The 15,233-nt window shown below is 43.6% G+C and overlaps 1 protein-coding gene across 1 annotated transcript in view; it reads right to left on the reverse strand.

Annotated features, from left to right (window-relative positions):
* Positions 1–1,826: 1,826 nt before the first annotated feature.
* Positions 1,827–15,233, reverse strand: part of prkx (protein kinase X-linked) — a 25,128-nt gene continuing 11,721 nt past the window's right edge. Inside the window, exons 2-8 of the mRNA XM_010778741.1 lie at positions 15,035–15,203; positions 14,236–14,499; positions 10,353–10,472; positions 6,891–6,986; positions 4,216–4,273; positions 2,899–2,976; positions 1,827–2,778 (exon numbers count right to left, since the gene is read on the reverse strand). Of these exons, the coding sequence (XP_010777043.1) occupies positions 2,653–2,778; positions 2,899–2,976; positions 4,216–4,273; positions 6,891–6,986; positions 10,353–10,472; positions 14,236–14,499; positions 15,035–15,203 (911 nt within the window). The 3' untranslated portion in view covers positions 1,827–2,652. The remainder of the gene's footprint in view (positions 2,779–2,898; positions 2,977–4,215; positions 4,274–6,890; positions 6,987–10,352; positions 10,473–14,235; positions 14,500–15,034; positions 15,204–15,233) is intronic.

The raw sequence follows: 15,233 nt of genomic DNA on the forward strand, positions 1-15,233 counted from the left end.
ATATTGTTCTGGCTTTAATGATGTGGGGACAGTGCTTTAGTTTAGCGAGGCAAACACTAAGCTGAGTCTGGGTGGGGGGGGGGTTGGAGCACTCACAACGTGTGCTGATGAAAGGAAGACCAGCAAGCCTTGTCGACATGACCTGGGAGGGTTATTAGAGCGATATCAAAGGGCGCGCTAACAAGCACACCCTGTTGTTTGGCTGGGTGGGGCTTCACAGCAACAACAACAACCCTACAAACACCTCAGGACAGGCTCAGGTTATACCGAGCGTGTTCTAACTTTGTCTTGAGTGTCTATCTGAGGAATCAATTCTGTCACAAGAAGCGAAGCTAGTGGACACAAATGCAGGAAACAGGAAGTTTGAACAGAAAATGGTTCAGAAATTCACAAAGACAAAAGGTAAAAACAGATGGGACACAAGGGGAGAATACTCTTCAAAATAAGATCAACTGAAAGCATTAAGAATTAATCAACATAAGAAAACCTCAGGGACAGCAGCCCTAGAAGAGAAATGACCAACAGAACCTAAGCTAAGACTCATGGAGGAATTCAAATGGATTATTTTGGATTTATCACTTGGAAGCAATCTGAAAACTTAATCTCTCACATAAAGACCAGATATAAAAGATGTGCTACACAGCTGCCACCTGCTCCTGCTGGAACACAAGTGATGGGAGCAGAGATTGTGGGCCAACGAGCGAAACAATGATGATTTGCTGCAAATACTTTTGTACTTTTACCTTGGTTAGATTTTTTAATGCACTCTTTTAATTGTAACAGAGCATTGACTTCTTTTTAGACGCCATTAGGTTGGTTTATAACTTAAAAAGTAAAAAAAACAGTTGTAACTTTGATTTGTGTCAACCAGAGCAACTGCAAACATGGCTGATCGCCTCACTGCTTTTACCTGGCCAAGATGGCGGACACTTTTTGCCTTTTTATGAACACTTTCTGGGCAATCATATAGCATTTTGCCATACTTCCTTTTGGGACACACTTGTGCCCTCAAAAGAGTATATCGAAGTATATAAGTACGTGATTTGAGACACAGAGGAGTTTTTATTACCTTCTGATTTCAATGATTTCCTGTCAGAGAGGCCTTCTGGGAAGTATCCCCCTGCACATCAGGCTTTCATTAGCTGAATATCAGTGTGTCATCACTCACAGCCAGACACATGACTCACTGTTCCACTGTAAACACAGAAACCCTGCGTTCAACTCAGCACATTTACACCATTTTACCTCTGGTTTCAGAGGTAGACGGAGGAAATTAGAGCTCATGCAGTTTACCCTAATCCGTGTAAAGCGTTGGATGAAAATTGTGATTAGCTGTAAAGAGATACAGATGAAAACAGCAATGGATACAGTCACACCTCTGTTGGAAAACACATGGTCACAGTTGGGAAACGCCACGTCAGCGGTTTCCTGGTGAGGCGGTTAACCAGATAGAAACCACAGACACCTTCCTGCTGTCAGCGCAGTTATTACCCACAATTCTTAATATCAACCACCTCAGCCTCAACATAGGACAAAAAGAGGTGCTGGCAGACATTAATGCTGACTCGTCATTTACTTCACATGCATTCTGTGCCGAGTTGTCCTCAGGAATGAGTAATGAAGAGTGTATTTAGTCACAGCAGAGCGACAGAGAGTGTACACACCCCTTAACACGTTTTGGGATATTTATTGCGAAAGTTAACATTTTTGGGAAATATATTTAACCCCACATTTCTCCCGTTGGTCTATGGTTTTGAAATTTATGCAAGTCACGTCAGCTAAATGACATTTAATGTAATTAAATAATGAAGGATGAGGCACAGAAATCACATCATCACTTGTATTTTAATGGCAGCGAACAGAATCACATGACGTCTTCTCAATTAAGGCCAGTATTGTCCTGCTTCTGCACACTGCACTGATGAATACTGACTGTACTGTGTTTGCACCTGTCACCTCGCATAACTCGGTGTTTAAAGCATGACAACATTGATAATGATGATGCTGATAGAGAAGAGAAGGAGCGTGACAGCCATGGGAAAGTGTGCAGTTCATGTGTGGAACAGCTGTGCTAATGACTGAAGCTGCAGCGGGAAATAACAGAGCAGGAAAAACATGGCCGCTCATGTGACGTTCATAAAGTGAGCATTACGCGAGACATCATGCACCTTTTTACAAGTGCTGCGAAACTTCAAATAAAGTGTCTGACTCCCATACAGTAGAGGAAGTCTTAAAGCACATGAATGACTACTGGCCAGCTGACAGCACCAGTCCTGAGTCACATTAAATATGACTGCGTGGACATCATAAAAACATATAAAACATGTAAAAAAAGACCTGAAAATTCTCCTTTTTTAAAATATAAAGTAACAGTCTTTTGGTTTTAAAGGAACCACGTTCTTTTTTGCATATGAGCAGGCTCAGAGAAATAAAAAAATGCAAAGGCTCGACTTAAGCCGGATAAATAAAAGTATAAAAAGCTAATCATCTCTACACAGCATCAGGAGGTTGTCTTTAGGAAGGCCATATTGTTATAACAGGTTAAATGGGACCCCCGCCTTTGATAAATAAGGATTCTCTCCATGATAGCGGCTGTAAGACGTTAAGTATGCTTAGTGATATTCCATCAATAAATTAAGCAAGGCTCAGGGGTCAGAAGCTCTTGAAGACGTCCAGGTCCTTCTGAGGCACGGGGGGGTCTTTCTTCCACTCGTCCTCCGGGTACACGTCGAAGTTGGAGGTGTCGCCCTCGTGGGACACTTTGGGAACGATGGGAGGCTGCGGACACAAAGGAACAGTCTAGATCTGTCCAATTATGAGCGTTCTGCACGTTTTACTTGAATTGTTATATTTCTATAAATATTATAACTTTTATTATCTTCTTATTTTAGCTCTCACCTTCAGTTTCCTCACAGGAACTCCCTCCCAGTCCACGGTCTTAAACCAGCGGTGTTTCTTCACATCATCCGCTCCGTTCTGTAAATACAAATTAAATAGCTGTAGGAGAGTACTGTACGTATTTTATTTGATATAAATATGTATTTATTTCTTGCAATGTACACCATATTTATATTCCTTTGGGTTAAACTGAAACACCCTTACATTATGATATCAATCATGAAGTACATAAACAGAGAGATTGAATGTGAGCAGTACTTTTTAAATCATTAAAAACAAATATTTAGTGACTCCACAATCTGTCGATTCATCACTGAAAAATAATTAGGTTTTTTTAATGAGTCATTTAAATTCAAAGCTTTATTTAAAGTGTCTGATAATGACTATCAGAGCGGCGCCTGCGACAGTGTGGAGTTAATGCTCAGCAGAATATTGGCAGCTACAAATCAATACCATCTTGTGTGGGATTATGGGAGTTAATCACAGGCTTACACGAGTATTTGTTTTATTGAGAGCGGCTCCTCTCACTGGTGCTAATTGAAACGCTGCAGTACTCCAGTCTGATCACAGCGAGGGACGACACACACACACACACACACACACACACACACACACACACACACACACACACACACGATTAAGTAAGGTAAATGATCTACTTTCTGTTTTGATTGACAGTTAACAGTCTAGAAAATTGTGTATTTTTTAAATGTGGATAGCATTCTCTTATTATAATTGACTGTTTAATACAATTTCAACTATTTGTATGTTGGTTAAATATTCATTTTTACTTTATTTCTGTTTTGAAACAGATTTGTAATATCTAATATGAGATGTTCTAATATTAGGTCTAATACTCTTGGATTTTAATATTTAGAGATATGTCTTTATATATATTAAACATTATATATAAATCTTGTAATATTTGGGTTATTCTTTAGCCTGCTCACATTGATTAAAATGGACTATTGTATGAGACTGAATGAGTTAGCCAGGTGTAACTCATAAACCGTTGACTGACTGTATATGTAGAGGCTTGGTCTCAGAGTCTGAGGACAGATTTGAAAGTGACTGCACACACACATTCAGAATTCTGTAGTGAATAACGTGTGTGCTCTGAAACTGCCCCTCAGATTGGTTAAAGCTTAAAAAATGGGTGCCGAAGACGAGCTTTTATCAGAGACGGATGATAGTTGCTGGCTGTGGACAGTCTCTAATGTGAACCATGTGGAGCTGCAGTCCTGTGCTGCTCCTCACCCTGCTGATGTCACCCCCCCCTCCCCTCCTGTGAAATATGTGAGCTGCAGAGGAACTCACCTTCATGTTGCCCAGCCGTCTGGCTCGGTCAATGACCAGGAACTTCTTGATGAGGTCTCTGGGGGGGGGGGGGGGAAGAAAGAGCCAGTGAGTGTGGAGCTGAAAAGTCTCCCTCCTGTCTCCCTGACTAGGAATGACTCTCACCGTGTTCTCCCTGCTCTGTCAAAATGACGAATGCCTCCTCAGAACGGGCACGCGGGGGCAGGCTAAGTGACTTTTGGCCCTTTGACACTATTTTAATTGAAGAAAGTGAGCCGACAGGAACTTTCTGCGGGCTATAAACCCCGTGCAGGTGAAGCAGACGTTCATGTGAGGGGGACTGCAGATGATTCACAGGGGGCTTTAAAGTGGCAGTGTAGGCTTCCTGATGAAATGCGAGCGCTGCTGACGAGCGGAGACCAAGCTGTCGTACCTCACAGCTGACAGCCTCGTAAATACAGACGCATCAGAGATTCATCAGTTTTTGTCTAAATCCTTCCTGGTGATACGTCACGGAGAAATATATTAATCAGGTCTTGGGGAACTGTGCCTTTTCATTCTTCGAAATTATGAGAACAGCCATTAAAGCATGGAAACATGTCACAGTAGAGGCACACAATACACGAATGAACCTGGGGAGGAGGACAATAGGGCTTCTTAATAAGCGTTTTAGCATTAATGTGTTAAATGGGAGCGCATCTCTATTAAGATATGACTTAAGATACATCGTTCCTGCAAGATCAAATCTGTATTGTTTCATAGAATCATTGTAATTTAGCGTGGTGAAGAATATTTGTATCGTTTTTCACCATGGGAGCTCTCTTTGGGGCCTTATGAAGAAGTGTAGTCTACACCACGATGGGGTTTTAACTACGAGGAGAAATTCTTAGAGGATATCATCATTTTACTTAGAATTTCGTCACATCTTTGTACTCGGAATCCTTCTGAATACGGGCCAAGATCTTCTCCTCAGAGATGATCTAATAGGATGATCGAGTTGCTCTGTGTCTGATAAATAAAATAAAGTGATAGCAGGCTGCTTGTTCCACAGCTGCTTTAGCTTCACAGAGCATATATATATATTCATTTGAATGTAGAACAGTATTTCTCCTTTCCTGCAACATTTCATTACCTGCCTGGTTATCCTTAGAAGTACCTTCAAATACATGACGTTCTTTCTTGGTATAATTATACTCTAAAGACTGTATTATTCATCAAAGTGTAACAAAGCTCTTTAATATACAAGTGAGCTTCACACCCTTAGGCTCTTTCAAAGTGGGTGTGATGTCGTGCTCAACTAGTAGCTCTTAGCATTTATCATTAAAGCGCCTTCTGACACATTCTGCTCGGGCAAAAGTGAGTAAAAATAGAGCCATGGAGGACACTGAGGTGGTGCAGGGTGGAGCTCAACACAACATCTCCATAACAAGTCTTTAACCCTAAGCCTGCGGACACAGCGCTCTGCAGCAGCGTTTAAACCAACAACCTGTGGCAGGCATATAGTCTTCCTATAGAGGGTCAATGATGCACGAGCCCCCCTATTCTAATGATCTTGGGAGGTCTATACTGAAAGTTGATGGGGTCATTTCCCACTGAAATTAGTTCAGCTTTAGTTCTGTGTTTGTGTTGGTTTGGTTTTCCCGGTGCTTTGGTAAGAAAGGGTGGAAGTGCTGCAGCACCCCTTTAACATGGAGGTCAATGAGCTCTGCTGGGGGGGGTGACATGGGCCACTGTGTCAGGGCTAATGGAGTGCACACGCACGCTCACACACTCACACACGGCCAAAGTGCGCTGAGTCTGTAATCTGGCACATTCCTGCTCCTCCAGCTGCTGTAATGGCCGGTGAGGGGGGGGCGTTAGTGAGTCCAGCTCCACTGATTCACATCCACAGGGAATATGGACCCCTCTATCGTTTCATGTATTATGAATAAATAGTCATTGGAATGGGGGGGGGGTGCGTCAGAGGTCTTCTATAGAAACAGTCATTTCCTGAGTTGCAACATCCTCCCAGAGGCAGGAGGTGTGAATGAGCCCCAGTGGAGCTCCGGCTGCAGCTGAGGACACTGAGCTCAGGTTATGTTGTTTTTGCAGAGGGGGTTTGGAGGTTTCATATTCGAGTTAAAAACAACTTCTTTAGTAAAGTCATTTTTATCTCATTGAAATACTGTATGTGTCCTTCCTGGAAGAGAGATCCCTCATCTGCTCCTACTGATGTTTCTTTCACTACTTTTGTTATTCTCTACATGTTGCTGCATCGTCTGAGATAGTGGGCTGAATAAATAAAAAGGGAAATTATCTGGCAATAGCCAAAGGAACTAGAAGGTCATATTATGAATAAAACACAGCTCCAGGTTAGTCAAAAAAACACAGCTTCCTGCTTTAGGGCTGTCATTGTGTACACACCCACTGCTCTGTGGTCCATAAGCTCGACCTACTGATCAGTAAACTAAGCTGATAAATAGAGATATAGAGGGACACTTGAGAGCAGACTTGTTGATCACATAGTCAAAACACTCTACATCTAAATGGCCGACAGCTGGTTGATTTTAAACCAAGCCACTGTATTACTCTATAGCCACAAATAATCTAAGGCTAGTTGCTAACCAAGTGATGCTGCAACGTCCCAGCTATGAAAAATAGACCTTATGCCTTGGATAAATGTAAACCACACACACACGTTTGGCCAGGTGTCTTACTTGACATAGAATTCCAGATGGCGAGGGAATTCCAGTTTCCCGGCCAGGATCTTCTGGTAGATTCCGAACGGATTGTCATCAAAGAATGGCGGGTACCTGAGGAGAGAAACACATGTGAGCGGTAGCAAACATCGTGATGCAAGGAGCCGGTAAGACCTCAGTCCCCCCCCCCACCCTGAACACGTGGGCAGGTGAACATTTAGAGTGTTGGGGGGCAATGATAACTTTGTAGACTTAGCAGACAGAGCCGTCTTTGTTCGAGGCGCTGCACCCCGCTGAATGCTTTCCCAGCTCTCCTGTTCTTCCTCTGCTCCGGCCTGGACAAGTCATTACCCACAAATTACATAATGGTGCCGGCCGGGCCTCTGAACGCATTACGCACGGAGCAGACAGGCGCATAATCGCACCGGTTTGTCACACGCCGCCCGCCTGCACAGTGAGAAGCTCCAGAGGCAGGAGACTGTGGGCCGGGGCGTCTGGGAGCCGGCTGCTCACCACAGGCTCCACTCAGCGCTGTCAGAGGGGGGGAATGTGGGTCACTGTGGCAAAATGGGACCGTTTCCTGACTTATGTTATGAGTCAGCAGTGGATGACGTCACATGTAACCGATACATTAAACAATAACAGGGAAATCTACGTTTTGTAGTACTCTATAGGGTTTCCAGCTATATATTATGTGTACGATTGAAAACTAGCTGATTTTGTGCGGCGCAGTGGTCGTTAATTCAGTTTTCAACAAATACAACTCCATTAGAATCCTCACACAGTGGCTTCATTAGTGACCGAGGAAGCTCTCAAGGATTTTACATCTCCTGACTATTTAGTAATGTCCCTGAGTGCTCACAGAGAATGACCTTGGCATGACTTATATTCACACGAGAGCATTGTGAGAAAGATTCATGCACTGGAAAGAGGCTTAGTGCGCAGATCATATTAATTCTCCAAAGGGATTATCTTTTATTTGAATGTCCCCGTTTGTTTTCCATTGGAACCCAGCTCAGGAAGACATTTTATTTTTAGCCTGAATTCTACAATAAGTCGAGGAATAACAAAACGATCAGTGCATTGATTATTCCTCGCCACAGCTTTTGTATGAGGACAGAATAGAGTGATGCAGGGATGACGTATTCTTGTAAACAGACCAGGAAGTTAGAATCATAAGGGCTCCCGCAACAAACATCTATGGGATTTTTTTTTTAAATGTTTTATTGGATTTAGCAGAAAATACAATTCTGTGATTTCTGGAGGGTAAATGTAATCTCAAGAATCAGAAAGCTAACGTTAGGCTATAAAGGAACTATATCACGTCACAACCGCTAAGCTAAAGGCGGCTAATGTGCGGCATGATGTTTAGCAGACTCATTAAGCCACTTGTTAGCATCCCATGTTTTTAAGGCACATATAAGCTTCAGACGTTTACTGGTGGGTTATTTACTGACGTGAACATTTCAACAGACCTTATTTAAGGCGTATAACCAAAAACACATCGACAACGAGACTAGGGAACCAGAAGAGCTCACATGCTGACTCATTTCTGGGGTTTTAGGACTCATGCCTGCACCAGTCAACAGCCACTGCAGTCTCCTGGAACGTATCCAAGATTGAAACTTTTGTTCTTGTTTCTGTCTGAGGGTTGATTCGTGTTAACGGGTAGCACAGAGTTGAGAGGAAGGAGGCACAGAGTTGAGAGGAAGGAGGCACAGAGTTGAGAGGAAGGAGGCACAGAGTTGAGAGGAAGGAGGCACAGAGTTGAGAGGAAGGAGGCCCAGAGTTTAACCGTCTGTCCTGAGCCCGAATGCCTCCTGCTCCATGACAGTGTGACAGTGTTCCTCCATCTCTAATCATCAGGCTGCCGCTCCACTGAAATGAGCACTGACCGGGGAATAAGGAGAAGTGAGAGACATGAGGGGGGTCAATTTCATTTTGGAGCACTCAACCCAGAAAATTAAGTCTGGGAATAGAAATGCTTTGATTGAGTTGGGATTCATTTCGGTTAAAATGCTTTTTGACGCAACGTATTTCAATAATTAACATGAAAGCGACCCCGAGTGAACCCCGGGCTTTCCTTCGAACTGAAGCAGAGCTCGGCCTGGGGGAGGCACATTGTTAGTGAGAGGAGTCAGCCACGGGATGATTGGTTTCCTTTAAAAGCAGAAATCTGGCCCCGCAGGCAGGATTATGGAGGGAAGAGTCATTCTTTTTCTTCTACTCTCTCGTGGCTTCCTCCCCTCGGGGCCCTGACCCTTTACTGAATGTGTTCTCAACTTCCACTTCACCCCAGAGGAGGATGATGTACCACCGCTAACTTTTTCAGAAGCAGCCGCTACATTCTTGGATCAGGACCTCTGACGGACAGCTACACAATACCTCAGGATGAAGAGGACTCTTTGTCTGAGGGACGTTACTACAGAGACAGCGTCCTGCCTCTGATCAATGATGGGGGAAGGTCACATTCTTTACACACATCTAAAGCCACTGATACTACCGGGATATAAAGAAGCTTTCAGAAAGACTGGAGAAAGACGCTCCATGTTTGGAATGTAAAGCTGTACGGTGCTGCAGGAATGAGTCCTAAACCCCAACATGTGTTAGCATCTCAGCATCTTCTGAGTCCCCTCGTGTCTTCCCTCATTTGTTGTTCTCTGTTTTGTTCTGCAACAGAAAATACGTCTGCAAATACGCCACTGGTGAATGTCTTCAACTTATTTGTGAGTAATTGAGACTACTAAACGTCATCACTCCGAACATTAGCCACCAGAGCATGGTCCCCACGAGCTAATGGTGTTAGCCATGAGCCAGACGGATGAGCTAACGCCGTTAAGCTAGCTCAACACCTGGACAAATAAGTCCAAAGTATCTCCATGTAGAGAGAATAGTTTTTCCCCCTAATGTCAATTTGGTGAAAGGAAGATTGAGTTAGTGCTCTGAACTGTGTCAGAGACAGACACATTTTGAGGGAAAATGGAGCACTTGCATTTTTAATCTTGAAGGAAAATCAATGTCATTGTTCTTCATCTACATCAATGATTCCCATTCTCTGCAGTATCCAATAAGCACAGACTGAATACAGTCCCCACACTGAGACAATGGCAGATGTACAATTATTGAAATAATGTCTCTCTGTTCTGTCACCCACTTTCTGTTGCAGGGTTGTCATGGTGGATTGCATCACTGGTGTACAGGTGATTGTGTCCACAAAGTGTGTCTATGCAATCGTCTTGAGAGATGATCATCAAGCTCGAAGCGTTGAGTGTCTCAGTGCTTTCTGACCTGTGTGTGTTACTCTCTACACAAACCAACACTTTTCTAAAGCACAGAAACTAACTTCTAAAGTTTCTCTATTGGAGTTACTGTTGCTCCGATGGAGGAGAGCGCCCCCAAGTGTCCGTGTGGCGTGTGAGTGTGAGTGTGAGTGTGAGTGTGTGTGTGTGTGTGTGTGTGCGCGTACAGTGCAGCACTCACCCAGCCAGCATCTCAAAGATGAGAATGCCCAGAGCCCACCAGTCCACCGCCCGGCCGTGACCTTTGCTCTGGATGACCTCAGGAGCCAGGTACTCCGGAGTCCCACACAGAGTCCAGGTCCTGAACACACACAGAAGGGTACATGAGCTTTGTAGAAGAATAATTGAAGTTAATAAATGAATTAGCACAAACCAAACATTCTGAAGGGACAGCTTCTCCAATTCAATTAGGATAACTGTCTTCATTGTAATGATCTTTTAATTCAATTCAAAACCTTTATTTATTCAGGTGAAAACCCATTGAGATCATTGACCTCTTTTTCAATGGCGACCTGCTGCAAGTAGGTTCCAACATGAATACAAACATGACAGAAAAACAAAGAGGACATCATATGGCATATTTACATTGACTACAGTTTGTATAGCTAGTAGCATTTACAGACACCAACAGTTTCCGATTGGATAACGTCTAACCTTGCTTTAAAAACATGTAATGGAACCAAACTGCTCAACTTCCATTCCTTTTGCAGACTGTTCCAAATTAGCGGAGCTGCCCATCTAAAAGCTGTATTCCCTAAGACAGTCCTAGCAGTTGGCACATTTAATACAACCACAGCATTCGATCTCAGGCAGTAGCCATTTACAATACGCCGTGAGATCAGGGAGCAGATGTAGGATGGAAGTTTCCCTAACATTGCTTTGTAAATAAAAAGATACCAGTGATTGAGTCGCCGTACAGTTAGTGAAAGCAAACCTGCCCTTGTATACAGGGTACAATGATGGGTTAATGCTTTACAGTTTGTCACAAATCTCAGTGCACTGTGAGAGGCGGCATCTAACTTGATCAGGTAATTGGCAGGTGCATTCATATAAAACAGATCACCATAGTCCAGCACAGGTAAAAAGGTCACAGTGACTAGCCTTTTCCTGGCCTCAAGTGAGAAACAGGACTTGTTCCTGTAAAAGAAACCTAGCCTAACCCTCAGTTTTTTTAGCAGGTTATTGACGTGCAGTTTAAAAGAGAGACAGTCATCAGGCCAGATACAAAGGTATTTGTAACAGGTTACCACTTCAAGTTTTTTCCCTTGCGTAGTTACAATATCTAAAACAGGCTCTGGTGTCTTTTTAGCTTTTGAAAAGAGCATTACCTTGGTTTTATCCACATTTAAAAGAAGCTTTAGTTCAGAGAGCTGAGTCTGAACAGTGTTAAAAACAACCTGTAATTTAACAACCGCCTCCTTAATGGAGGTACCTGCACAATACATCACGGTATCATCCGCATACAAATGTAAAGTAGCTTCATCCACATTATCACCTAAGCTGTTGATATATATGGAGAATAAAAGTGGACCTAAAACAGAACCTTGTGGTACACCATTAGAAATGTTTAACCACTAAGAAGACAGCCCATCAAAATGAACACATTGGGACCTTTCAGAGAGGTAGTTCACAAACCAAGAATTTGGTCTGGTGCCATTTTAGTTTTTCTTAATGATTCGTTTCATTTTTTCACTTCAGACAAGGACAACAAGGATTTCACAGTTGAGAAAACCATCAAATGTTTGAAATATCTATCTATCTATCTATCTATCTATCTATCTATCTACCTGTCTATGTATCTATCTATCTACCTGTCTATCTATCCGATCACCAGCCCCTGCAGTCTCCAAGTTGAGTGTCCTTGGGGAAAAGTGCTTCACAACAAATTGGTTCTGTAGGCATGTCAATGGTATTAGGCATATATACTTAATTATCTTTGGATAAAAAACCATGTAATGGTAATTGATAGCCTCAGTGTGTAAATAGAGATGGTCATGGGGAAGAGAGCACTGCGGGTAAAGTGATCTGCACAGGCCACCTGATCCATCATCTCTATATTACTATAAGTGTATGACCCATGTGTGTGTGGATCCAGAATAAAGTCAGAATGGAAGCAAGGACAATAAGTGAAGGCTGTGTGTGAGCAATAAGAGGAGCTCTGCAGCAGACTGTGTGTGTGTGTGTGTGTGTGTGTGTGTGTGTGTGTGTGTGTGTGTGTGGCAGTGTTCCCTGACAGCCCCTCGTCCTCTGATGAAGAGCACTCGGCCCGGCGCCAGCCTTTCATCGTCTGTCACCGATATCACCTGCCTAATGACCTCTTTGGGCCAGTTGCCACGGCGACGTTAATTTGTATGGAAATGATGTTGGTCCTGGAGGAGGGCTGGGGAGGCTGGTGATGTCAGGGGATTAAAGCGAGGGGGTGTGTGATGGCGTCTGCCAGCAGGGGGCAGTGTGGCAGCATCACCTCCTCAACATGGAGGGAAAGGACAGTCTTCCTGTTTATTCGACGCTGCTGCCCTCCATTTCTAGAAGTGGGTCACTCGCCCATCAAAGGTTTCTACTCCCCATCTGCTCTCGCAAAATGTAATCGTACTCCATGATGTTTACATGTCAGCAGGGTCAACAAATATAATGCGTCTCCTCTACTGTACATCCTTTCAATTGTCACAGGTCAACAGGAGGCCTTTCTAAATCAGACTAAATGAAATCATTCGGGGGTCCTTCAGAAGCACTGCCTTGGTTTCTTGGAGTGAGGAGGATCCCCCTTTTATCTCACAAGAAAATATGAGCATTCTAAGAACACACAGGACATTAGCCTCATTCCTCTACTATCCAACACTTGATTTCCCAACAGAGGTTTAGAACTAATTACAAAATGGCCCAACCCCATTAAGTACAAAGAGGAAAAAGGAGGGAAACTGGTCCAGAAACGTGTTGGATGACGTTCCTTTTCTGAATGTTCTCGGTAAAATATCTCACCTACTCCTCCTCCTCGTTGCGGTCTCCAATCCATCAATTGTACAAATCAGCATAAAAACAGACGCTGCAACAGAAGGCTTTGAGACTAGGCAACAATCCAAGAAAGACTGTAGGCTAACTTACACATGAGATCTCACGTCATGGATGTTTCTATTATTTTTCAGACCTCTTCATCAACTTGATTCCTTTCCATTAAAAAAAGGTTCAAATCTTTAAAGAATTAAGAAAGTCTCGGACGTCTTAACCGATGCATGACCTCCAGACAACACCGAGTCTTAGAAGGGATTTCCAGCAAATCCTCACTGTACAGCTGAATGGAGGAGTAGCTAGCTCAGCAGAGGGACTGTACAGTAGAGCTTAGACTCTCACTGCTTTGTATTTCACTTCCTACTGACAGTCAATGCAGCATCAAACACCGTGAGCTGAGAGCAGGAGCTACACAAACTGCAGGGGGGGAAGAAGGAACGGTTGGATCAGGAAAAGATGCCAGTATTAAATTCACTGTAACGCAGCAGCACATCCACATAAGAGTGCGTGTCTATGCCTGTGCACTGGGATGACTATCAGTTAATTCTGTACGCTTGCCAGATTAGACATTCACCTTATTTATTGATAAGTAAACAGAATCATGAAGTTTTTACGTAAGCTTATAAGAAATCTTCTCTCTGCTTTTATCTGAGAACCAGTGACTCATACCTTTATTTGAATTGTTCAACCCCTCAGTTCAAAATCATAAAACAGTAAACACTGAATCAAAACGGCTGCTAATTAACTTTCTGTACATCAACGTCAACAAATATACTAAGAGCTGAGGTCAGATCACAACCCACGAACAATTACTCATGAGTAGATGCTTAAAAAAAGACTTCCTAGTTGCTGCTACATATCCTATATAAATACATTGTTGTAGTTATTGGCTCCTAAAAATTCAGATTATACACAATATCTTTTGAATCACTTGAAGATCTTGACTATTTATTACCAGTTTTTATGTCCCTTAATGTATATATCTTAGCTTGCTTATATCCTTATCCTCTCAATGTTAACGTATTGGTCTAAATGGATGCTAATGTTGTTTCTTTCACCTGTCAGAGAGCTTCTTAGCGAATCCGAAGTCTGTGAGGCGGATGTGTCCTTCGCTGTCCAGCAGGATGTTCTCGGGCTTCAGGTCCCGGTACACGATCTCTTTGGAGTGGAGGTACTCGATGGCGCACACGATCTCGGCGCTGTAGAAGAGTCCCGTGGCGTTGCTGAAGCGTCCGCGGCTGCGCAGGAAGCTGAACAGCTCCCCGCCAGGCACGAAGTCCATCAGCATGTACAGGAAGCGCTCGTCGTGGTGGGTCCAGAAGCTGAGGAGGAACAATGAGGTCTCTTTAATAAAACACTTATTCTTTAGTGGTGACTTCTGCAGGGTAAAACTGTTAAAGTAGTCCCTCACGAGCGCAGGAAATCCGATAAAATAAGCGGCGGCATCCGTCTCACACTCTGCTATCCCCCAGTGGGCTCTGGAGCGGTGTGCTACAACTATCTCAGATGGAGGGGCACTTGAGAGGAATAAAACAAGAGAGCAGTGTCACTGATGAAGACGGAGAGTGCTCCAGTGTTTTCCATAAGTGCTGGCTGCTGGCCACAGAGACGATTACAGAGTCTTTGCTACGCGGATATTTCATCTCCACACTTCCTTTGCTTCTGCTGCTTTCTGAAGCCTCGACTATGTGCTGTGTTCCAACACTTATCTGATTAATCCCTGTATTGTGGTCTGTATATGTTACTGGGATCCAGATACACAACAGATAAGTGACTAGCTGATGAATAAATAATGGTAGAACAGAATGTCAAAGATATGGTGGACGTCATGGAGTCTGATTAACAGAAAAGACTCACAGGCGGATGAGGAAGGGGTGGTTGACCTCCGTCAGCACCTCCTTCTCGTTGTGGACGTGCTGCTCCTGCTTCAGCCGGATCACGTCGGGGATCTTCATCTGCTTCAGGGCGAAGAAAGCCCGGCTCTGCTTGTCCTTCACAAGGAACACTCGGCCAAAAGTCCCGGTGCCTGAGGAGGGGGAGACAAGGAGACAAGGGG

The sequence above is a fragment of the Notothenia coriiceps genome, unplaced genomic scaffold (assembly GCF_000735185.1).
Source record: "Notothenia coriiceps isolate Sejong01 unplaced genomic scaffold, NC01 NC01_scaffold00019360, whole genome shotgun sequence".
In the NCBI taxonomy this organism is placed as follows: Eukaryota; Metazoa; Chordata; class Actinopteri; order Perciformes; family Nototheniidae; genus Notothenia; species Notothenia coriiceps.